General features: G+C 40.0%; 1 protein-coding gene across 4 annotated transcripts in view; it reads right to left on the bottom strand.

The window, feature by feature from the left end:
• The window catches only part of RARB (retinoic acid receptor beta), a 192,317-nt gene that overhangs the window by 55,085 nt on the left and 111,734 nt on the right, over nucleotides 1-25,498 (bottom strand). For all 4 annotated transcript variants that reach the window (XM_086614247.1, XM_086614248.1, XM_086614249.1 and 1 more), the window contains one exon: nucleotides 11,522-11,670. In XM_086614247.1, coding sequence (XP_086470373.1) covers nucleotides 11,522-11,670 — 149 coding nt within the window. The remainder of the gene's footprint in view (nucleotides 1-11,521; nucleotides 11,671-25,498) is intronic.

The following is a 25,498-nucleotide window of genomic DNA, read 5'->3' as shown; positions in this document are numbered from 1 at the left end:
CAAAAAAATACAGTTTTCACTTCTGTTTCTGTAGACGTAGCAGGCACTGTACATCACTACAGATAAATGCGGACTGGTTAAGACCATTTGCAGTGGTGTCTAAGCAATGCCTTGATCCCCTGATCAAAAAAAAAAAAAAAAAAAAAAGAAGTTAAAAAAGTGGTAGTGCTCATTTATGTAAAAAATTATGGGCTGTAGAGCTTTCTCTGAAATGCTCTGCTTAAATCTTTCTAAATCCAGAGCACTGCCACTCTTTTGGACCAGCAGAAAGCACATGAGGATCACAGCACACTCCTGTGAAGCGAGGACCTAATAATTTACGTATATATTTATCACAGGTGCATGAGGCTTCAAAGCAAGCCAAGCACCCCAGAGATGGGGGAGACCTCTCCCCTGTTGGGAAGATCCATCTGGAGAGCAGCCAGCCGGGACACTTGCGGGAGGAGTGAACAGTAGCCCATCAAAGTGGCTACTCCACAGTCATAAATCTCTGCTTTCCCTGGTAAGCACCTGGGAGGAGGGAGAGGGAACCGGCCACAGCTGACAGTAATGAGTCCCATTAAATTGTCGCTTTTTAAAGAGACTCTGAAACAGGAACAAACTCGCTCCATAAGCATTTGATCAGTCTCCGGGCCGCCAGGCGACGGCAGATTGTGCTCACGTGCCGTGGCTGGGGGCTGCTGGCTCTCCCCTCTGGTGCTGGAAGGGTCCCCAGCAGTTGCTGAGGTTCGCTATAGCTGGGGCAAAATCACCGACTGCATTTACAACCAACCAAATCTACGTTTTTTGGCACTACTTGCAACTGCCCTCTCACCTCGTAATTTATGTATCCGTTATTCAAGACAGGGGATCCAGAAGCAATATACCTTTTCCCCTTTAAATGTAGGTATTATGATACAGTTTTTATTGCACAGTAACTCTTCCCACTAAAATATATTAAATGAGAAATTTTAAGCATGGCCATGTGAAATCATAAGGGACTTTATACACAAAAATGTCTTTCTACTTCTCAGCTGTCTCCTGAATTGAGCTATGGAAATTGTGGGGACTCCTGAATATTATTGAAGGGAAGAACAATTTACGAGTAGGGACCCGGAATATTCGGCAGACCAGCTGCAGCAGTATACCAATTAAACAGTTACTACACCAATATACCCAAACTACCAATTACAGAACTGGATGCACAGCTTCTTTAACACTGCAAGAATTTTTTATAAGCGGAGTACTGAGCTGCACAGATGTCACACCTAGAGATGTCTCCTCTAGGGAGGAGAATATGGGAGTATATGGGAAGTTCCTCTGAAATAATCAGAATAATACAAAATACAAATAATAAATAAATAATATAAAATAGGAAGAAGGACACAACATGTATGTCCTTTACACTGAACTCAAGAAACAACGTACCCATACTTAAAGGCTAAAGCAAAATCCAGATATAAAGAGGGAAAGATAGGCACATGGGTATAATCTTAACTTCGTCAGTTTATGGTTTTTGGAATGGCTATTCAAAAATGGAAGTTTTTGTTAGCAAGGCATTTGTTTTGTTTTACAGGGGGAAGAAAACAAAGAATGTATACAATAAAGAAATCGAAGAAAGAATCTGTAAAGCTAATTGTATTAGAAATACTGAATCTTGGAAAATTACATCCAATTGTCTTTCCTGCTTTAGCATAAGACTGAAATTTTATGAAGAGCAGCTCTGCAAAGCTGAACAGCTCTGGGATCCATGCTGCAAATCCAACTGCACTACACTTCCAGAAGACGCTAAAGAAAACACCCCTTTAGGAAATTTCCTCAAAGGAACACTTCATTCGCGATAGAAAGAACCTCTGCCTCTATCAGCAGGTCAGTCAGTAAGCGCAGAGAGCAACAGAAGGTCACTTTCCAAGGCCAATCAAAGTGTTTCTGCAATTTGGGAAGCTGACCACTTATGAACTGAGTGGTGGTTTATGATAACCAGAAAATACAGATAAGTGTATCTTTCAAAATAAATTCAAAATATGTAGCAAACAAAGAGCATCTGAATATCTACTTAACATGTAAGTGAACAGAATTCGATAAAGTATAATTCCATTTTGTACACTTACAAAACCCATTAATTTTGGATTTACTTCTCTAAGATGTGTCAATCAGAAAATCTTTAAGTACTTGTTAGGAAAAATGCAAACTACAATTTAAAAAGATGTCTAACACAAGCAGCAGAGTGACCCCAACCATCTCACAAGCAAAGTCAACACTCAGCCAGAACCACGCTCGGTAAACTCAACTCTTCTCTTCTCTCTTTTCTTCCAGGGAAAACAGTGCACTTCCTTGTGAGGTATAGCAAGCTATCCTAAATCTAAATTCAACAGATAATTGCTTATATACCCTTCTCTATCAATGTCTCATTAACCAGTTTCTTTTTAAAAAGTTCCAGAGTTGTAAAAAACGAAAGCTAGTTCATTGTCATTTTGTACATCTATAATTTTTGTTCAGTAAGTATAAACAAATATGGCATAGAATAAAAAAAGGTAGGCTATTACTGTTAATAGAAAATTTCGGAGTATTTAATTTCTGAGATGTTTGCTCAGATACCCATATTTCCTTATCTGCTGAATTACCTCTGCAAACAATACTTTGAAAGATAGTATTATAAAATGTTGAATTAAACACCATGGAAAGCTGCATTTATTCCTACACTGTAACAACTTTCTGGGTGTGCACAGGACAGCCTGTACTCCACATCTATAATTAAGGGTCGCATGTGGTCCTTAAGCTAATGGAGAGCTATGAAACAGATTGACAAGATGAGAACAAAATACAAGGTTTTCCCCTGTCTCCAGTGAAGAAAACTGAAAAAGTAAAATCCATTAGAACCTACTTAAAGGAAAATAAAAACACACCCCACATCCATTGCATGCAAACCAGGGGACTTCCCAGCAGGCAAGCGTACCAGCCTGAATCGCAACCCACCTGCTCTGGCATCTCCGGTTGGTACGTCATGACGTGATTTGCACAGACAGCACTTTTACACGTGTGTATCATTTACCGAATTCTGTTGAAGCTGCTGCAAATCATGTGCACATTATTGCTCTGGTGTGAAACTCAGCACTCTCAGTCATCTGGCTAATAAGCTACAACAGCTACGGGCAGGTGAAAGCTGGATAAAAATGTGAAAACATGTCTACAAGGATTCTTGTGCCCACCCTGGTGCAAGAAACCATGATCCAGCTCCAGTAACAACAGGTACACACACAGGTAAATTTGAAGTTTCTTCTTTTTACAGTGTGTATTCTCAGATATAGAAAGGAATAGACACTGCCAGAAGAGTAAGACTCAACAATTTTAGTTTAATAGTAATAATAATGAAAAAATGGTCGCTGTTATGGACTGGTTACTGGCCAAAGACCCTGAAAAGATACGCAAGGTCAATAGGCATGAAGGCTACATCTGTAGTAGGAAATGCTCTTGGGAACAGTCATGGGAACTATGGCTGGATGACGTATGATGGGAAAGTCCACATCTACTGTAGTTAACTCCTTCGGCCTCTGAAAGGGGATGGCTGCATCCAAACCATCCATGGGAGATGGCCGCATGCAGGAGGAGCACTACTTGGTACATCCAGAAACCTTCCAGGTACACAGCACAGCAAAGCAGTGCCCCAAAACGTGGCTGGTCACCAATGCACCATAGTTTAAGAGTCTGATGCTGCTGTTCTTTTTTGAGAAAGCCTTCACTGATGGTATCAGGAATTTTGCATGTGAAGGGAGTGCAAGATTTAAGCCAAACAATTATACATCGTTATTTGACAGTTTATGTAAAATATGAGAGTAGTTTCCAGTTCCTGTTTCCACAGGACATTAGCCCTTGTGCTCGCAAATAACCGAAGCAGCATGGTTAGCACGGTTAGAAAGTAATTTGGGATCATCTCTCTACTTCTATAGCACCAGCACCACTGCCAGAAAAAAACTAAAGTAATCAGTAAAATCAACTGTCCTCACAGCTCAAGATGAATCCCTGGTCTATGACTGACGGCAACGGGTAGGATAGGAGGAAGACCAGCTGTGGATGTATGTGCTATACTCCCCTACAGACACTGCTGCTCTTTGTCCCTCTCTGCTCCAGAAGCCCAGTGCAGGGGAGCAGCAGATGTATAAGCCACAACTGGGACCCAAAGCACTAGAAATCAAATATGACATTCAAATGCACAACACAATTTTTGGTTTTGTTATCTGTTATAATTGGCAATTAAGGTTTTTTTCTTCATTCACGTCATTCACACAACCCAGAAAGGGATTTCAAAATATAAGACAAAATTTTTGTTCCCGATCTCATCTATTTCATCATATTTACTTGCTCTCAGTGGACTTCCGACAAACATAAGCTTCTCCATCCTTCAAAAATTTGAAACAAACTCAGCATCTGGCAAAAGTTTTATCTTCCAAAAAAAGAGAAAAATTAATTATGAACTTACTGAAACAGATACCAGCTTTTCAACAGACACCTGGCTTTCCTAGTTTTGTTATTTTAAAAACTAAAACTTCAAAGTCAGCATTAAAAAAATCAGGTCTCCTCTGATAGTATGAAATACATAAAAATTCCAGGTTTTCAGTACTGCATTTAAATCAGTTGCAACTCATTTAGTGTCTTTCTGCACATGGCACTGCTTTCTGCAAACGAATGGCTTTGAACGTTGCTATGCTGCAAAGTGCTTACAGTTTAAGAACAGATGATACTAATAGTATGCAGAAATGTATCGCAAAATACATTTTTTACCTCCTAAAAAATGATTGTTGATTTTGCTGAAACTAGGAGCAATTTTCCATGATTTGAGGAATTTTTCATAGCTGCACATGAACGACAGCATGCATCTCTACTGCTGGCACCGTCACTTACTAATACAGCTTAAATGGAGACGAATACAGCTCGATCATTCAAGCTGATCTATATTTTTCTTTGAACCAACAGAAGCATTTACAATTCCATTGCTGCAAACAGTACTACTTCTCTCCCTCATACAAATCATACTGTGCATGTATTTTCAACTTTACATTTCCTACTTTTTGTTTCAGTTGAAGGTGATTAAAACATGTCAGGAAAACAAAGACACACAAATATATGGAATATTAATTAGCTGGTTTTATGAAGTTTGCTTTAACTTTTTAGTGTTAGGTAACGGAGAAAATTCCTCTGGATCCTTAACTCCCAATAAAGGGGCATAAACATAGGCTTAAATATAATTACATTATAGCTAGAAGCTAACATGTGCAAGAGTGGTGTTATCAAAAAGAACTGTCGTCTAAGAACTCTTTACAATCCCAGAACTGCCTAAGAAAATACAAATCTGTCCTCACGTGATGTAAGAGACATTACTAAAAGAAAAAGGCATCTGTCTCAAAGGACACTGTTCCATAAAGGGAACTTTGCTATGACAATCTTAAATATTTTAGGCCACTCATCAGCATTTCTTGCAGACCAAAGCGTAATATCCTTGCCATCAAACTTCAAGTAAATAAATTCAAAACCAGTTCCACTCTCTGCCAGAAGCATTTTGTAAAATTGTTGTTGACCGATGCTGATTACAGATTCATGGCCCGCCATGGGGGAACCTCCATCCTCTCAGTGTCCAGAGGGACGTGACTGTGGGGGACATCATGGAGAATACTAACACTCTTGTGCTTTGGGCACCTAACTCAACAGTTCATGGGGACGCTGCTCTGGAGGGTGACCCAGAGTTGATCTAGTTTAGATGGTCCGAATTAGTCATCAGAGGAGGTCCTCTCTCTCCACTAACTGCAGAGAGAGCTCAGTCTTCAAAATCAGGCAATTAATTTTGGGCCTCAAGTTGAGTGGTAGGACTGCCTCCCACTGCATCTATAAGCAAGTAAGACAAAGCTTGGACAAAATGACAGCTATTCTCCCCAAGCTAAGCATCCACATGGACCAACAAATCTGGACAAAGCGAAGACGGTTTCATTTTCTCCCTTTTTACTTTTCTTCTCCCACATGTATCCTCTCTTTTTTGTGGCAATCAGTCCTACAGAATTATAGATCTAAATTTTAAGGTTTATATCAATGCCCATTTTCCATACCACTTAAAGTCTTTGCAATAAAAAAATAAACAAACATGTATTAAGAGTCAGGAAGGTGTCAAACAGACAGGCATATTTTCATCGCTGAAGACCTTTGAAGGTATGTTAAACATGGCTACCCTTTCAATTTAATGATTCCACATTTTATGCAATTTTACATGAAAACTCTGACAGAAGGAAAGCTATTCTTCTTTTATGATAAAAGCCAACCTGAGATCACTTGGTATTGAAGCAGATTTATCTACATTTTTGTCTGTTAGAATCAACAATAGGCAGAGAGGCACCTTGATCATTCAGACAAAACTGCTGGACCGTAAACCTACCCTCTTACATGCTGTGCTGTCTTCTCTCCTGAAACTGCTCTAGGCATCTTTGCTGCCCACCGAATTCAAGCCAGGAATCCGGGCAGGATTACCAGCAGAGGAATGCCATCTTTTAAACGCCCAGAACAAGAAACAAGGCTTTCGGGGACAGCTGAAGCTGCCAGAACACCAGCTTCTCCTTCTTGCCCACACAATGCTGGCATTGTGTGGGGAATCCAGCCCCCTACTCTCAGCCTCCCTTTCTGCAAACCCGGCTACAAAGACGAGTCACGCCAGGACCAAAGAGCTGAGCTTTTGGTGAGAGTCAGCCCTATAACCACTTCTACCAGCTGGATAAATCTAAGTTGCTCATTTCGGATGGAATTTGTTTGCGTGCTATCTAGCAACACCCAGAGACCAGGCAGGGAAAAAAAAAAAAAAAATTCCAAAGTCTTTAACTGAGGTCATGAAACACATGAGTAGATTCCAAAACCCGCCTCTGAAATGCCACACAGTTTACAAAATGGAAAAGTTGTAAATAAGCTAAATATTGTCAATGTATTGTATTTTACACATAAAAAGATGGACTGGCTCTGGAATATTCTAAAAAATGTTTTAAAAAACACAAGTGCACTGTGAAGAACAGTTTGGTTTTGAAATTCTAATACATATACAAAGCCATTGACAGGCTATGAGGCACATCAGCCGTTTGCAGCGTAACACTCAGAAATAAACACAAAGCCATGATTATTTTTTTAAAAAAACAGTTTAAAACACCAAAAAACATCTTGACTGCTGAATTCAACTGACCAAATTGAGAAAAATCTAGGGATATCAACCTTCTGAAAACTCTCAAATTGCAAATTTGGAAGGCAAGAAGTCAGGTACTCTAAACCTATAATCACAAATAAAACTTTCAGCATGAACATACTAAAATTAGAAAACAAGATAGCTTAAAATTATTTAGACACCTCCTAAACTTTCATTGTGGTTCATAAGTGCATATTACGAAATACTCCAGCCCCTAAAAACCTAAAAAGACTAGTATATAAAAAAAAGTGCTTCAGAACAGTTCTTCTAGTGGGGCACAGTACTGATGACTCTGGTATTGAATAAGACAGAACAATCACTTAAAAAAAGGGTGCGTAGAATACTGAGAGAGTGCTTGGCAAACGAGGTTAGGAGGTTGTTCCCAGGTACCTAAAAGAATAAGGTCCAATGATGACAGTGAGTGGGAAAAGAGGAAGGAAGGAGAGGCGAAGGGACCAATCTAATCACCACGTGAGAAGACCACAGCAACAGTTTGACAATGAAGGCGGCTGAAGGCAGAGTCTGGAGGAAAAAGGACAACAAATGGTGTGAATTACAATGCTGCAGATCAGAAATGTCATCATGGCATGATGTCTGAAAGTTCTGTCTTATGAACTCTGTTTGCAAGGTAGCAGTGAGGTGAGCAAGAGGACACACCAGGGAAAGACGGCAGGGGTGAAGTCAGAGATAGGGGTAACTTTGGAAATGATCCATGGGTTGGTGACAATTGAGGGCAAATAAAATTGCCAGTGCAGTGGTTCCCAAACTGAGCATCACAAGGTCATAATCACCATCCACAGCTCTCCAATGGCTCCTGGCTGGAAGGGTCTCCATTAAGAATACACACTTTACAAACAGAATATTGCCATGAACTCTCCCGCTGGTCTACCACAGAACAGGTCAGTAACTGACGCTTTTGAGACAGAAAACCAAAGAACTGAACCTCAGAGAACAGCATCAGGAAGAGAATACAGAGCGATTTAAGGAGACATTGAACAAACAGTAAGCAAAGCAGAGGAAGAACCTAAAGAGCCCTGAAAGCTAGGAAAAAGAAAGCCTGCTGAATCAAAGGCAGTCATCAACCCAAAACCAGGAGGACAGAAAGCCGTCCCTTTGCACTCGACAGAGACTCCTAATGATCGCTGTGACGGAAGTTTTACTGGAGCTCAAAGAAGAAGGAAACAGAAGGAGAACTAGAGGAAAACCAAGGGAAAGCCCGCACAGAAAAATAAAAGGAACGGGGCTCTAATTAGTTAAACATGATATGAACAGAGTTTTCCATTTGTGTTTCCCTTGAGAAACTAGACTGCCAGGAGTTCGAAGGGAAAGGTAGATGAGTCAGAAGGGAAAAAGGAAAAGACTTGAGAAAAGGACCTCAGGGCAGAGGGAGATGCAATGCAGGAGAAAAAAAGGAGTGAATTTAAGGTTTAATATCACAGAACAGAAATTGCAAATCAGGTGAAGAAAGAAACAGTGCAAATAGGAGTGAAGAAAGAGAAAATGTCAACAAGGTCAGAGCAAAAGAGGAGAAAAAAGGAGAAGTTTTACTTGATTTGGCTGATATTTTAGTCTAGCTTCTTATGGAATGAGCTTTGCGCAACCCAGCTGTCCATAAGTGAGGCTGCCTCTCCCCAGCCCAACAGCTTTTGAACACGCTGGTCAGCTTCAGTGAAACTCCAAATCTCAAAGAAAATAAAGTTCTTTGAAATTATATGGAGATGCATGTTCAGCTAAAGGACAAATAAATTTGTGTTTCATAACTAGACGAAAGGCTGTAACATGAATTCTTCCCTGCTATTGCTCCCTGATTCATCAGAGAATCAGCATGAAACTCCAGCTCCATATCAAGCAGAAGCCTTCAGTGAAACACAGGTTCTCTAATAAACCTGGGTTAACCAACAGAAAGGCAGAGATCCACAGGACACAAGGCTTCCCCAGCGGCAGTGCTCAATGCTCAGCGTTTATTTAAATTTGGAAAGCAACTGGCTAAATTTTTGCAAGATGAAGGCTGGAGACAGAGAGAAGCATGAAGAACTGACAGTTGGAACCAAGGATGAAGGTAGACTTGAGTACAGGCAGGAGCTTGGATGGTTAGAAATAAGTACAAGGTGGAAGCTTTCTTATGGTACAGGACCAAGAAACAAGTATGTGAAAGCAAGCATAGAGCAAAGATGAAGGAAAAGAAAAACAAACCAAGCAGTCCAAAAGAGCTCAAGAGAAAAGAGTAACATTCTTCAGAGAAAGGGCAGAAACTGGAAACACAGAGGTTTCTGAGGCTGCCATGATCACATACTGCTGTCATGCAGAACATCACTTCTGTTGACCTGAAAGCTCAGACAACTTCTAACATCAAATGTAGAACATGACTGTCCACCAAAGGGACCACTGATCGACTCAGTGGTCTCATCATGTTCTTTGCCGCTTCCTGGCACTCACTAAGGAAGTTGATTCAATCAGTGGAAGAGATTCATAAAATCCTAGTCGAATCTGTTGAAGAACTGGCGTCAACTAACTCAAATATTACCAGCCTCCAGCAGCCAAGTTACTGCTTTGGAATCTTGGTATTTCTCATAGACTGACAAGTTTTGTATGTAACTATTTTTTTTTCTCCTTTTAACAGTAGCTATTGTTAAGTGCTGAACTACCCATCTTGCAAATTAGCAAATAAGTGAATACGATTTTTGTTGTTGTTGTTGAATAATGGCTAACACATACAAAATGGATTTCTTCATGTATTTTGACAAGCGTGGTCTTGCTTTAATTATTTATGAAAATGCTTTGCAGTATGCCAATAAAAGTCTTATAGTATATTTTTGCATATTTTTCAAAAATAATGAAGTCTTAGGGACATGTGACCTTTCCGCCACAGTCTGCAATTACGTCTGTGGTTAGAGGTAATGTGTGGGTGAGCAAATGACACCATCATTTCTGTGTTAGCATCTGAGTATGATGAGATTTCATATTTAATGAAATCAGCTACAGCATATTTTTACCATACTTCTTTCTAACAGACACTTAAATTTCAATAGTTTCATGGCATCTAAAAGAAAAAAATACAGATGTGATACCCAAGGAAAACCTCAGTATCAGAAAGAGATTCTAAAACCGAGGTGAGCTTAGTTACTTTCAATACTTCAATATCTATGGTTATAAAATAGGGGAGAAAACAGACTCTAATCCTATATTTTCCTGCCTAATGACACAAACCCAGGACTATGATACTTTACATCACTACAAAAGTCCAGTAGCATGGAAGAAGTTGCATGTTCAAAGAGTAAAGTACAAATGTCTAACCGTGAAATCTGAAAAATATTCTAATGTTTCATACAAATAAACCAGCAAAATACCTTTTATTAATTTATTCTAGTAACTTTATTTATATAAACGTAGCATCTGTTACATTTTCATCACTCATTAGGATCTTCACTATACTAAGCACTATAGAAGTATTTTAATTTGATGGATTAAAATCATAGGTCTTTTGTTCAATCATTAAAAAGAACACTGCATTAGGGTACCATAACGAATAAAGTTAACTATGAGCATCTGTCCTATGATATCTTTTCTTTAGCGTTTTTTGCACTACCTTCTTCCTTGCACACACACCGTTCACTGCATGTACACCTCTAATCATTGCCAGACGCACATGGCTTAGCTGACATGGCTTCTCTGATGTGTATCTAGTCCTTAGACATTCTCTACTTTAGAACGTCGTATCGTATTACCAGATCCTACGGATAGTCAATTCATGCTCAGACAATCACAGCACCGGAAAGCAGCTAGCAGATGTGCCAGCGTTGTAGTCTGCCAGATTAAATTTCGCAAATACCAACCTGCTAATCCTCAAATTCCCAATTTGATTTGAGATTAGTTAGATAGAGACTACGCCAAAAATTTCCAGATGATCAGATCCTTTTCCCAAATTCCACTCCCTGGATATACAGAGGTAGCAGCACACAGAAGAAGCCAGGCTAAGAGCTGACAATGACCATGTGAGTTCTCAGGGTATATCTGACCTACAGATAGATGGACAGTGAAGAGTCTCAAAGCGTATTCACTTTATTCTTTGATTATCTCTGCATCTATAATCACATTCTCATGTCAGTCAATACTTACAGAAGTCCCTGAAAGACATATTTCAGCAGAAGCTATGAAGGGAAATAATTCCAGGCACAATGGTCATTTACTTGGCTTTAACCATGAATCAGAATTAACTCTCACAAGAAAGGTACAGGTGTCTTTGGAGACAATCAAGTCACACTGAACTTCATTGATTTGCCTCTCTCTAAAATTAAAGGCAGTCCTACAAAAAGAAAGGGAGATGATGGCACTCACCTTACATCCCTCACAAGCACTGACACCATAGTGATATCCGGATGACTTGTCTTGACAGACAAAACAGGGCTTGTAAACTCGAGGGGGTGGAAGCGGTGAAGGAGGGCTCGGAACAAGTTCTTCAGAACTGGTGCTCTGAGTTTCAACCGCTACGAAAGAAAAAAAAAATATAATTGAATGATTCATGAATGAATTTTAAATAATAAATTGTTTACTCTAGTATAACGCTAAAACTGGACATATCTTTGTATAACAAACTTCCTTTTGTCTTTCCTCATAAAATTTAAGGGGAACTAAAACAAGTCCACTAATGACAGGACTACATGCTATAGCCTCAAGAGTTTATTTTTAAGTATTTGATCATATTTCATGATCCAGCTACTCAACATCACAAAAGCTTCAGCTCACTTCAGATATAGGGCTTGAATCTCTTACCAGGCTCCAAAAATGGACAACATCCGGCTCATGTTCTGGTTTTAGCCTATTGAAATGCGTGGGATCTTTGTGCGTGTGCTGGATATCAGCCTTCACTGGGAAACTGCTTGCAGCATGTACCCTTTCAGTCAGTACCTAATTTTGGGAGAGCTTTTACATCTCTTGCCTTTTTCTACAAAAGCTAACACTTCTAACGTGCAATTCTGTCACAGCAGGATAGCAGCATGCATCAGGACATACGTGAAGAGACAAAATTACCTGAATAAGTTGTCTTATTTTTTTTAATCTGTAAAACTTGCACAGCCCAGCAACATTTCCTTACATACCTCAGGATTCGTAACATCAGGAAACCTCTCTGAGAAAAAGCTACTTACATATTACGACCTCACATCCCATTATTGCCTTAATATTTCTAGATGGTCATTTGTTTTGAACCTGATGAAAAGCCAGTTATCCCTTTCAGGGAAAGCTCTACGATGCAAGATAAGACATGCGAACTACATCTTTCCAAAACATCTGCATTAGTTTTCTGTGATGTGCTGTCATCATTCCTCACATTTATTGTAGATGTGCAATACATTTTCATGTTTCACCTAGCCGTTCTGCTGCTTCTCAGATAAATCCCTCTAACTTTTCAACAGATACACAGATATGACAGGATCTGTGAACTCAGATCTATCCAGAAATATGAGGCACTATCAGCAGAGCTAAATCTCAAGAGCACTAACAGAAGGCCCTAAAGAATATTACTCAATGGAAAATCTTAGACAAGATTTACTGTACATGATATTTTTCAGATTATAAAGATGATACATTTGTATTAAACTCATGATTCATTGTCAGCTCCTGTTCTGCAGAATTCACAGAGGGCACCACAGAGCACGACGCAACTTCTGATTACTTGTGAGAGAAGGGCCCCTTTCTGCCATTTTTACTTGGGTTAAGCTACCATCAACTTCAAGGACAGACATTTCTTGAGAAGAAAATAAATGCTAGAGTGAAGTGTTAAAGGCTCTGATTCCAAGAAAAGAAATATATTTCCAATGGGAACAATTTATTTATATATCTAACAATAATGAGGCTGTGAAAAACAGAAAAGCGAAGTAACGTGTGGCTCCATCAATTGTGATGTTAAGACAATGTCAATAACTATACCTACCTTTTTCAGCATTAAATACCCACAACCTTGGCAAACCACAAATCTACAGGTTCCTACTGCACCAAGCAAACTTCAATGAAGTTTTTTCTTAATGAAAACACAGATGAGAATGATCATTTCTTTTCAACAGTAATTTTGGGGATTTAAAAGAGACAGAGAGTGCGCTGTTATTGATCTCTGCACAGTCACCCTGCTTGAATCAATAATCTATTAGTACTTTTAAATTAAAGTTAGATTCATCAAATGCCCTTGAGAGGCCTCAAACATTCTGCGCCCTATTTCGTGCTCGTACATGAATTATGGTGGCTTCCAATCACTCTGCGGAATGATAAGATTTTAGCTTTAAAACTCTAATATCAGCAGACAATGTGTTTCATATTAGCTCATTCAACTCTCCCAGTCCGTCTAAAAGGCAGTTTTTAGGCTCCCCATGGGAAAACAAGGTTGTGTCATTCAATAAAACAACTGCACTCCTGCAATCCTTCTGTGATTTCAGTTTGGGGAAAGCAGTCTTTGAGGAATAATACCGAGACACTTCTGCTTTTTTGATGATTTCATCCTAAACAAGCACTAGCATCCAATAGTAGTTTTTCAACCACGAAACATATGTACAACAGAGGTCTGTCACGCTTCGGCCAAGCACCAGGAACTTGCGATACCCAGAAGAGATTAAGCAACCGGTTCAGTTCATAAATACACAACACAGTCAGCAACTGAAGAGATGAAAATGCCGCTAGAGGAATTTTTTCTGGACAATTTGAAAAGGTATATGAGAGGGAAAGAGCCAATGCAAACCAGAAGACCATCCCTAAAACACCCATATATACATATGCCAACAAAAGGTCATAATCTATTCAAACTAATACTTGCATCAGTAGAACAACTGTATAAGCAGTTTGATTTTTTGTAAGAAAATCCATCTTGGGAACATTCACTTTTGATCACAGGTAAGATGTACAGCTTTCTGGAGAAGGCTTGAACTCAGGTTACACATGTTCAACTCTTACTCTGGCTTCTGACTTACTATTCTTCCTTGGATTTAGCCTTTTTAACTCTTTATTTGAAAATGTATGTGTTGCTAGCATGGAAGAGCAGAAATCCAGTGCAGGCATCTGCAGCAATTCATGCTCAGCAAGTATAAAATGTTATTTCTGTATCATGTTGGTGGCTAATGGATGTGTGACAGCAGAACTCACTATCTTCTACAAATGCCTGCACAGGCAAGGTGGAAAAAAGAAGGGATGGGGGGCAGACAGTTGACATTTCCAGAAGAGGCATTTTTAAAGCAGTCTTAAAATTTTAGGAAGAATTCAAAGAGGAGAAGAAAAAAAAAGCAACTTCTTTCCATGCCCTGCTGTCTTGTCTGGCGAGATGTGACACTTGAGGGTCTCTACTCACCTGAGAAAACAGAGCCTCAGTGCCGTCACCCAACACCTGAATGCTGCTTAAGCACACAGGGACTCTCCAACAATCGGTCACTTCACAATTCCTAAGATGTCTGAAATATTTCTAAAGGTTAGATAAAGCAGCAGATAAGATCTTTAAAAGCACAGTGTGCTTTGTGAGAGCTAATTTACTGCCAGCTAAACCATGCTGACAGATGGAGGAGGTATTTCACTTTGCAACCAACTAGAAGCAGGCAGGCATTATGAAATGCCTTGCGTTTCGCTAGAAACTGAGATTATTAAGCTTGTATGTTAATGCACACTTTGGACAGTTGAGTCTTAAAAGAATAAGAAGTTGTAAAGCAAATGGCATTTCCTGGATAGCCTCAAGGGAATTTTGAATACTGAGCTCAGGGTCCCTGGTGGGAAGCAGCAATTTCAGCTAATTAGGGTGAATAGCAAAGTGTTGCATTTGGTCAAAACATTCCGTTAACCCTCATTTTTGTTGGCACCAACAAGAGTCTGGATTTTTTGTGTCTCTTTTTTTTTTTTTGTGAATTCACTGCAGGAGTGCAAGGCACACAGCTCACATACATTAGGCAGAAAGTCAAAGGAAACGCCAAAGTTCAACTAAAGTACAAGTAATTAGAACCAGATTCTCTGCTGCTTGTATGTGTGCATTTGATTGTAGAAGTTATTTATAAGCCTCCAAACATTTGAAAAAATAACTATATACTGTAGATCATTTAATTTTTATGTCTCGTCTGGAAAAAAAAGTCTGCTTTTAATCATCTTCCAGGAAAGAGCCAGGAACTGGGAAAGTGGGTCTCAATTGTTTCAATACAAATTTCTCTCTTTCATGTGCCACATAAAACTATACTATAAAATTAAATCCAAAATATCATTGACGCAACCCCCCCTCCAATTTCTTTTTAATAAAAAACTTCTTTGAATTTGTCATGCTTAAATAGTTTGCATTGTTACGAGTTTTTTTTTTTAAAAAAAAAAACACTGTTGTTTGGAAGACAGACAAGGGGAGAAGGAAAAAAAAAAAAGAAAAAGAGTGAGAGAGAAAGAAAACATTATCGTGGAGACTTGCCAGCCTTGACTTAGTAACCTGGCCATGACCCTCCAGCGAGTGTGTGTTTGACCCGGTCACACATGACTCTGGCTGCGTACTGTTGCTGGGTTATAAGTTCTAGATATTTTTACCATACATACAACAGGTGGGATCACAGACAACAGAAAGAGGAAAACAAAGTCTTCCCTCGTGTGAAGACTCCCCTTTTCTCCCTTGCAAAGAAAACAACACAAAGCAAAGAAGCCGTGCTACTATTTCACGTATTGGCACTCGCTGTGCCGGACCGTTGTCTTACCCGAGGGATGACGGCACGGAGGTGGAGTGGGCTGAGGGCAGGAGGACAGAGGAAAAGGCTCAGGGGAAGCCATGTGCGAATGTTAATCAATGCAGAACGAATTACCAAATTGCAACATCGGAACCACAATCAAAGATCTTTCCTTATATGGCTGGGTATGCATCCATGGCCGGGTTCAGGAGGGAATGTTTTTTATTATGAGTGAACACAACATACCTGGATTAAAACATGAGCTACCACAATAAGTTCAGACTGAAATATTATCATCAGGATTTTCAGTACTTAAGAAAGTACGTCTTCCACATTTGAGGGTTTCTTTTTTATCAATTATGGCTTGCTAGCTGCACACATCTGCGTTAAAGCCATGATGTTAAATATAAGTTATTCTTTTTTAATTCTTCATTACAATTTTTCTGCATTAATTTTAATTGATCATAGCTCATCTCTAGAGGACTGCCTAGGTCTTGAAAAAAGGTATGATTTAGGCTGAAAGCCAAAAAAAAACCCTCTAAGTCTTAAGGTTTGCTTTTAGTCTGAAATGGGGCATTCCACTTTCAACAGGGACATCCAAAGACGAAATTTGATGACCTGGTTTCTGCTTGAGGGTGCCCAATACAAAGGGATCGCTTTCTGTTCTTCGAAAAGCTAAAAAAGTATCCTACAGACAGGTTTTTCACTACATACTGCTCAGGACTCCTACAGTATGATTAAAATAACAACAAAACTAGCAAGGAGTAGAAGTTATGGAGCTCAGAAGCCTGATGTGCAAGGTCTTACTCACAGACAAACTGCACACAAGGTCACCTAAAAGTTGCCTCAGCCCAGGTCATGTTAAGAGCCATGCCCAGGGCACAGGCTGCTGTTGCCAACAGCTATCTCAGACAAGGTGCAAGCCCCGATAGGCGCAGCTGAGTTGGCAGAAGTCTCTAAAGCCGAAGTGCTTTTGCTGTTACGACTCGCCAGCGAATGAGCGATACGGACAGCTGGCTTCTGTCCCGTCGCATCTGGGAGAAGAGGGGTCCTGCTGAACTCTGCCCTCTGCCTCGTGAGTACGAGAAGCAGTTATGCACACTCTGCTCCGATATCCTTACCGTAATGAAGTTTTAAGTACAAATTTGGCCATTGCTCCACTGCAGGCAGACACGCCATCAGGACAGTGTTTTTTTCCCCCCACCCTTTCGCATCTCTTGTATTTAGACAGTGTGCTATGTTGGGCACGGTCTCAAAATATGCTGTATGGTAACCAGCGCTGCAGGATCTTCAAGCGCTACTCCAATGCAAATAATAGTAATGATCGTGATCCTGCCAAGTCAGAAGGTGTTTGAAAGAATGAACCTTGAAAGACCTCCATAACCTTGAGGGGAGCCATTACTTGCAAAGCAAGTCCTCAGAGCGCTTTCATTTTAACTATTTTAGACTTTCGGTGTGAAAATGCAGACTCCGTTCAAAGGATGATTTAAAAAAAAAAAAGCATTCTTCATATTCAGCAAACGCCTTTGCTGTGTGTATACCAAGTTGTATTTGCCAACTGGAATGCCAGAAAAGAAGTGTTTACACTTGTCTGCTGCATCTCCCCCAGTTTAGAACTGGGAGAGAGCACGCTGCATCATATTCCTTCGTCCCTTTCATCAACAAAATTGCCAAGTTTCAATTGCAAATCTGTAATTTTAACCAGCAGAGTCATGTAACTTAAGTCAGCGGAGTCAGTGGATACCAATCTTGGCCATTCGACAGAAGTATAGCCCTTTGAAAACTTCATTCATACCAGGTGATTAGGGCCAGGAAATAAAGTTCAGCATCCTACTTCCAGCATAGCAGAGCTATCCAGATTTGTTTGCAGTAAATCAGAAGACAATTGCATCTATCTTTTGGTTATCCTTCTGTTCTAGTCTCACAATAAAATTTCTGTTCCTTAGCAGCTAACTTCTTGATTTGTAGCACAGATTTTATTATTCTCACACATATCCTCTCAGTTGCGCAGTGAAGGGTAGGGATTTTTTTTTTTTTAACATATTTTTCTGTTATACCACAATCTGGCCTCCTGATTAATCCATGTTAAGCATGGAAATTCAGTTACCTGACTTTACAGTGCCATTTATTAAGGCACTCCGGGGGCCCCACCTGTCAGCACATCTTCCCAAGTGACATTCCTGCACAGACCACAGACACCCTGAATGACTCTCCTCTGTCCCCGCTGTACCAGCCACGCAGCACAGCCTGCAGTGCTTCTGCTCCAGCCGTATCGATCCTGCTCTCTTCTACCCATCTGATCTACAAGCACGGTCCCTGCCACTCCAGTATGTGAGTAGCCCATGAGCATTCATATTTTCACCTTTGTAACACCTAAGTGAGATGAGGGAGAGCTATTCTTCTTACCTTACAGATGGGAAACAGAAGTCCTGACAGACAAAAAGCTTGATTTGCTTAGGTCTTAAATTCCTAGAAAAATACAAGCAGTACCCAACTAGGATTTTCAACAGCGACTGACAACCAACCTGTAGCTCTAGCAGTGTCTTCAAAACATGGCCTTATGTGTCTCGCCTCAAGTTACACGTGGGATACATGACACAGGAAGGAACTCAGTTAAGTCTGCACTCAGTTCCTCTAACGTGGGGGCTCCAAAGCATCCCCAAGTCTGTGAGTGCACCCTGCTCACCCACCAACTGCAAGGCAGGTCAAGGCTGGGTGCTTTCTGCCCCCGAGAGCCACCACTGCTGCAGGCAGGGAACTCAGGAGAGATGATGAAAGGCTTGTTTTCATTTTCTGATCTCCATGGCCAGCTAAGAATCAACTTTCTGTAAGACGACCCCATCATACATATGATGACACAGGAACGTCCCAGCAGACAACAGACCTGCCCTGAGAGAAGTCCTGAATCATCTTCTGAAGGCAACTCAGCAGCACCTGTGCACATGGGTGCTGTGTCCCACACAGGCATAAGCAACACCAGAAACCGCCACAAAAACCTCTACTCTGGACTGTCCAAGCCAAGACCAGCCTCATACACCGCCATGACATAAGCCTGAATCTACCAGGCTAGTCTTGCATATTAAGTACTTACGATCTGGAAATCCCCAACATGTCCCAACCATGTATTTCTGAACGAAAACACCCTTAAACTTTTTCCTGAAGCTGCTGCATCACTGCGGTGTGCCCCACAAGTGTTCTGGAGGGGAGCTGCCATTTCAACCACTGTTGGTGCTTCTCTCAGTAAAGCCAGGACTTGTGGCAACTACATACTCTATGCACGTACTTACTACAGCTAGCAGTAAAGGACAACGAGGAGGCTGCAGCCACTCTGTAAGAGCACATTCATATTCTGTAAGTTTGCTCAGGAGGATATTTTCAAACAGGAGTAAGGTTTACTCCGGTTTGCAGTGCCTGCTTCTCAAGCACCAGCTTCACTATACCCAGTGGTATATGTACAACTAACATAGGAGATTTGTGTTCACATCACCTTTTTAAAGAAAATTTTACTGGTTTTCAGGCTGGTTTGTTTTTTTTTTCTTTGTTTGTTTGTGGTTTTTTAAGTTATATTGGGAAAGCAGTTCTACGTTTGGGTTTACACATCCGTGTAGACAGAGATGCATTTACACCTGAGCAAACGTGGAAGGCAGAACGCTTGTCAGGATTAATTAAATCAGGGGCAAAACTGCGTTTGGTTATACCTGTGTTACTCTCAGGACAGCGAGACTTAATGACGCGCTAGTAACTGAGAACAGGAGCGTCTTTCGCTAAATAAATGGCCAGGCAGACACCATGAGGGAGCCAGGGTGAAAGTATGTGTACGGACAGGATGGCCGGAGGGTTTAGCAGGCACGGCGGAGTTTACAGGGCAGCAGCTCATCACTTTGCATTAGGAGACTATCTTCAAAATGAAAAAGAAAACATGTTAAATGAAAAAAATAAATCGTACGGAAAACTGAAGAAAAACATCCGAAAGATGCTAGCTCTGTAGTTTTTTCAGGTCGGTGATTTTCTGCCTGGCCACTACCATGCAAAATTGCATCAGTCTCAAGTGAAAATTACATGTTATTGCGCACCTGAAAAATAGGATCTTCTTTAAATAAAAAGTATACAATCATGCTATCATCTGCGTGAAGTTAGATCTTCTTTTGAAAATGAACTTTTCTTACAATTCAGGTCCTGCCAGCTTTACCAGTGAATTCCCAAGGTCAGATCCTCATCTGGAGTAAAGTGGCATAGGCAAAGAAGTGACATGAATGTAGAGAGGATGAGAACTCTGGCCTCTTTATTCTTTATTTATGAAAATCGAGCCTATTTCTATGGCCTATTGATACAACTGTGGTGTAACAAATTCAGCATGTCTTCCCTGCAGGGTCGAAAATAAGAAAGAAGGCGCATTGCAAGGGACAAAATGCTAAAAATAAAAGAGGTCTGATTCTTTTTTCAGCTCTGTTTTACAGGGTTGTCACCCCACTGATTCCAAGAAAGACTCTTGACTTGTAAATGTAAATAGGAGAAAACTCAGATCCAGTATCTTCAATAATAAATAAAAATTGCAAGGGAAATGAAATAGTTATCTCTACACACATCCAGATATTTTACTAAGTCATAAAGTCTCCATTTATAGTTATTAAACGTTTTATAGTGTTTTGAGGACTTTTCTTTTATCTTCAAATATTTCCAACCAGCCAAACAGAATAATTCAGAGTATTATACTAAAGGAATGATTTTTTTCTTTAAAATCGCCTCCTATCCAAGTTGGTATTAGTTTTCAGTATTCCTCTGTCTGCCAAATAATTTTTTTATTTTCTAGATATTCAACATGTTCTTATGACACCATTCATCACGACTTTTTGCTGTGGCTTGAATCCAGCAAGAAAGTGAGTGTTTTAGTATCTTTTATCACGTAACACTATTACACAGTTGTTCCGTACCACATGGACAAAATAAAACTATTGTGCTCTATTTGAAAATGCAGTAAAACTGACGCTGTGTAATATTTTACATATCATTTTATTTCTTAAACTTTAGGACCATTAATTCAGAACATTTTGATCTTTAGGTGTTTTTAAACCTTAAAATTAATAGAGTGGCTCAACAAGAGCCAATTCAGTGATCAAAACCACTTCAAGTAAGTGTAGTAGCAGTTAAAATGCTTATCATCCCAATTAATTTGTATTACAGCCACACTGCTGGGTATCACTAATTGATTTATATACCCTCCTTTCTATACCCATTTACAAGGGCAATTATGAACTCCATCACATGTTTAAATGGGTTACATTAGAATAATATCTAGAAACTAGACTGCTGAGCTTAAAATCTTTAAGAACAGGTAAATTCTCCATTAACAGGTATGCTATCAATCCACTACAAACGGCCTATAATCTTCAAGGCGGTACGCGGTACTAATATTTCACGTTTCATGGGCGGTGTGGGGTTGACTCCAATGACGAGCTCCACTGCTATTTTTAATTGTTTTTAAAATTGCATATTATAGGCAGCAATAAACACTTACGAATTAGTATTATACCATCCACAGCTTTCTGCAAAGCATGGTTTCTATAAACAAGTTAAAACGCATACATCTGTAAATAATAAGTATAAGTATGCTGAATTTAATGAATAAGGGCACTAAAAGAAATTGAACAGTAGGGGTTCAGCAATTAGAGTAACTGCCCATTTTATTAAAAATGTATTGTTTCCAGCTTTCGCTTTAGAAGGCTCTTATTGCTCTGCTAATTCTAAGTTTTGATTTCCTTAGAAAAGGAGGTCTAACTCCTTACTTTCTTTGACAGCCCTCTGTCACACAGTCACTCGCCTTTTTTACAAGGCAATGGACAACTGTGAAGCTTTACATCTCATGGCTCAGGATCGCACTCTTGGGTCCTCGCTGCAGACCCTTTTTTGGCGTTATGCCATCCAGAGGCACGATTCTTTATCGAGTAAGGTTTTATCTCACAATGGAGCTGGGACAAAACCTGCTGAACCAGCAGACCCCAGGCAGCCACCCCTCAACCCTTTCCCAGAGGTTACCAAGCCTCCGGCAGAGCAGGCAGGAGAGCATGTGTCCAGCTTCCCAGCCATGCTGCTGCGAAACAGGGCCGTTTGCTGGAGCTGGCAAGGCTCAGGGCCGTGAAATGGAGCCACACGTTCCCTCCTGCCACGCAGCAGCAGCCTCCTGCAGAGGACAGGGCAGTGTGTAGACTGGGAGAAGCAAAGGCAGCTTCTTAAACCAAGCAAGTATCCCAGTCCACACCTCCCATGCCCCTAACGTTATTGCAGTGAACCCCTGGGGTACCTCTGCTTGTACACAGATGTTTTACATCCACGTAGCTTACTCCCCAAGTAAGTGTTAAGACTATTCTTTACACTAGCCTAATTGCACCCATATTGCTGCTCTGCTGTGGGGGTATAATTAAAACAATATATTATTTCCATTTAGACATGACATAATAACAGGAAAAAATGGCTTTCATCACTTGAGCTTATCTGCAACTAGAAGGGCAGTCAGACCAAAACTTAACCTTTCTGACATCCTCCAGCACACATATATTTGCAACATCTGAGACCAAAACAGGGACAAACTCTGTCCTCCTTCATGCCCTCAGCATGCCAGACCAGGACAGTGCATTACTAAGAGCAGCTCAGCTCAACGTTTCTGATGCTAACATAAGAAATTCAAGTTTATGGAAAATTTAAGAAGTAAGCATCACCAATATCTTTTGAGGGGGCAAATAAAACATACAGTTTATCAAGCTGTAATGCTTGCCTGAGAGGAATTTCAATATTTCTGAATTGAATACCTGCCAGAAAAAAGATGGTAACACAGTGGGAAAGATACTATGACAAACTAAGACACTACCAGATTTCCTCTCCTTGTAATTCAGAGTCCTTGTCACTGAGTTTACGTAATACTTTATATCTTTTTTTTTTTTTCTCATGTTTACGGGTGCATTTTACTTTCCGCCGGTGCGGTTAACCTGGCAAACATCCCCCTGCCACTTTCACAGTAGGTGCAGCAGAAGCTGAAAGCCAGGAAGGAGCTCAATGTTCTACACGCAGTAGCAACACTGCAGCTGTGGCTTAGAGTACACCTCTACTCTCTGCCTAGAAGACCAGAGATCAATAAAATAAGACACTCACAAGAGACTGGAGACAAGATGAGTACTGTGACTGCAGAGCACATTTTCCAATATTCTGTTCTCCTATTCTCTACCTGCAGTGGATTATCCTATTAAACCCCTGGAGTGAGGAATGCTCATAATTTTACCCGTATGTTGTCTGTCAGTACCATTCTCACTTGGAAGAGAAAAAATACACACACACTGTACTGTAGGCAGACACGTAAGTGCCAGCAGTATTTCCCAGTCACCTGGTCTTATTCAGTATCTACCTTCAACAGTGCCTTGGGGTTTTTTTTTGCCCAGCTAAACTGCTCACAATTGACTGAAATATCCCAGCCTTACCAACAGAGAAAACGTCAACCACAGTTTTTATAGAAGATGGCAAAAAGGAAATACTTTATCTCCAAAGAACTGGACAAGCAACATTCAGTCCTGGCACCTGATGTCCCAAGAAACTTAAGGCAAAGCTTATGCTTTAAAAAAGGGAAGTTACTTTTTTCAAGTGAGATTCAATTCAAGATGATCTCTGGCTACTGTGCTGTAGTAATTTTAAATGTCTTTATTATGATTATATTCAATATTACACATACGCATATAAGTATGTTTCACAAAACATACATTTTTTAGGGGAAAAAAAAACCTTCTGCCACGTTTGAGAGACTGGGCCATCATTTTCCATAGAAATTAAGCTCATTTTTACAAATGCTTTTCAAGTTGTCACGGTTGGAAAGTGCCATCTTCCAAATTTGCTGAAGGACAGCTTTAGTGCCTCCGCTGACACTGAAAGGATTCTGAAGCCACAGCAAACTATTAATGATAACACACCGAGGCTATTAAAAAAATTGTGGATAGTAGTGAAACTGCCTATAAGACTATCCATATCACTTTAAGGTCCAGAAAACCTCCAAACTGTGGCACTAGTACTTCACAGAGTAACTGTGACAAGGCAGAGTAGCCATTTTTAAGGAATTAGGAAAATATAATGGCATGGGGTTGTTAGAAATCCTTGTTTTCATTTCTTATAATTTGCACAAGTCTGACAACTGTACAGCAGCACATAATTGCCCCAAACTGTAGTACACCTAGGTAAGCTTTCCAAATAATAAGTTTAGTACGCTTTCCTTTACTTCCCTTTCTGAGGTCTGATCCTGTTTCGTGTCTCAGCACAGGGACCTCTTGGAAATTTTGGAGAATCAGTAGTTAGTTTGATCTTCTCATCTAGTTAGAACTAGAAATAGTTCTTTAACTATTCAACTTCTTCTCTAATAGCTCTTTAACCCACCAGATACGACACGTTTGTCACCCAAAGACGACGATCTATAAAAATAGTACTTGGAAAAGAGTAAACCTGTGAATTCAAGAGATGCTCTCTGAGAAAGCTCACCTCTGACCAATTTACCCTGGGACCAAGCCCTGTGGGCAGTCCCAGAGGGATGGGGGCACATTTTGGAAAGCTCTCACACCACCCAGGTCCAGAGGAGACCCCGCTGTTTCACGACACCCCAGCGTTTGCAAACCAGTTTGCCTGATCACTGCCTTCTATTGTTTCCTGAGATAAGCAGGGCCCCAGTGAACAATTAAAGCTTTCAATAAATAATCTGTAAGCACATTCATTTGATTTACTGTTATTTGATAAGCAGTTAGTTTCAATGGGGCAGTTACTATTGATCACAAAGTACTACAGACAAACATGAAACACTTCCAGAACTCCATGGATTATTACTCTTTATCTGCCACTCATCTGGGTTACTTGTAATGGTTGCAAAATTTAAAATCAATAGCAACAATTAGCGTTCTGTATACTCTCAGGAATTAATCATGTGAAATATGTTTTGTTACAAAAATGAAAGGCTGGAGAGCCTGCAAACATGAAAGACTCTTGCAAGTAGCAAAACTCTTGAAATAGTTTCTCCAGGTACTATAAAGCATCCAATAAAAGGGGTAAAGAAAAGAAAAAATACAGTATTTTAAATGTACCTGCAAACATACACACAATTATAAAAGGGTAATGGTAAGATTTTCAAAGGAAATCAAAGAGATTTAGGAATATAACTTTGAAATAAGCTGGTGAGATAGAGGCACCAAATCTTTCCTTAGGATATTCCACTACAAGCTCTACAATTTCATACTCCCTCCTTGACCTCTAAAGGAGTTTTGGGTTATTAACAATGGCAGGACTTGCTCTTATGTAGGGAACTGAAGACACGGGAAAAGGTCTGACTCTTCCCACTAGCTTTTACTGGAGAGTCTATCACATGCACACACACACAAAAAGCTATCTAAGTGTAAGAAATGGAAGCAAAATGAAATTAACAAAGCTGGAAACCTATTGTAAGGGATATACATTGAAAAACACCTTTTCTCGTAGCTTCGGATTTATGTAAATTAGTTGTGAACCTAATGAAATGCACGGAAATAACAGTATTTTGAGATCTCTGCTAGAGTAATAATTCTAGATAATTAAAATGCAAAGCAATAAGAGAAATGTTTTATCATTAAACTGTAACCAGAGCTCTGTGTGAAATCAT

The sequence above is a fragment of the Tauraco erythrolophus genome, chromosome 7 (assembly GCF_009769465.1).
Source record: "Tauraco erythrolophus isolate bTauEry1 chromosome 7, bTauEry1.pri, whole genome shotgun sequence".
Lineage (NCBI taxonomy): Eukaryota > Metazoa > Chordata > Aves > Musophagiformes > Musophagidae > Tauraco > Tauraco erythrolophus.
The sequence above is the reverse complement of the archived record's forward strand: the minus strand, read 5'-3'. Positions and strand labels throughout refer to the sequence as shown.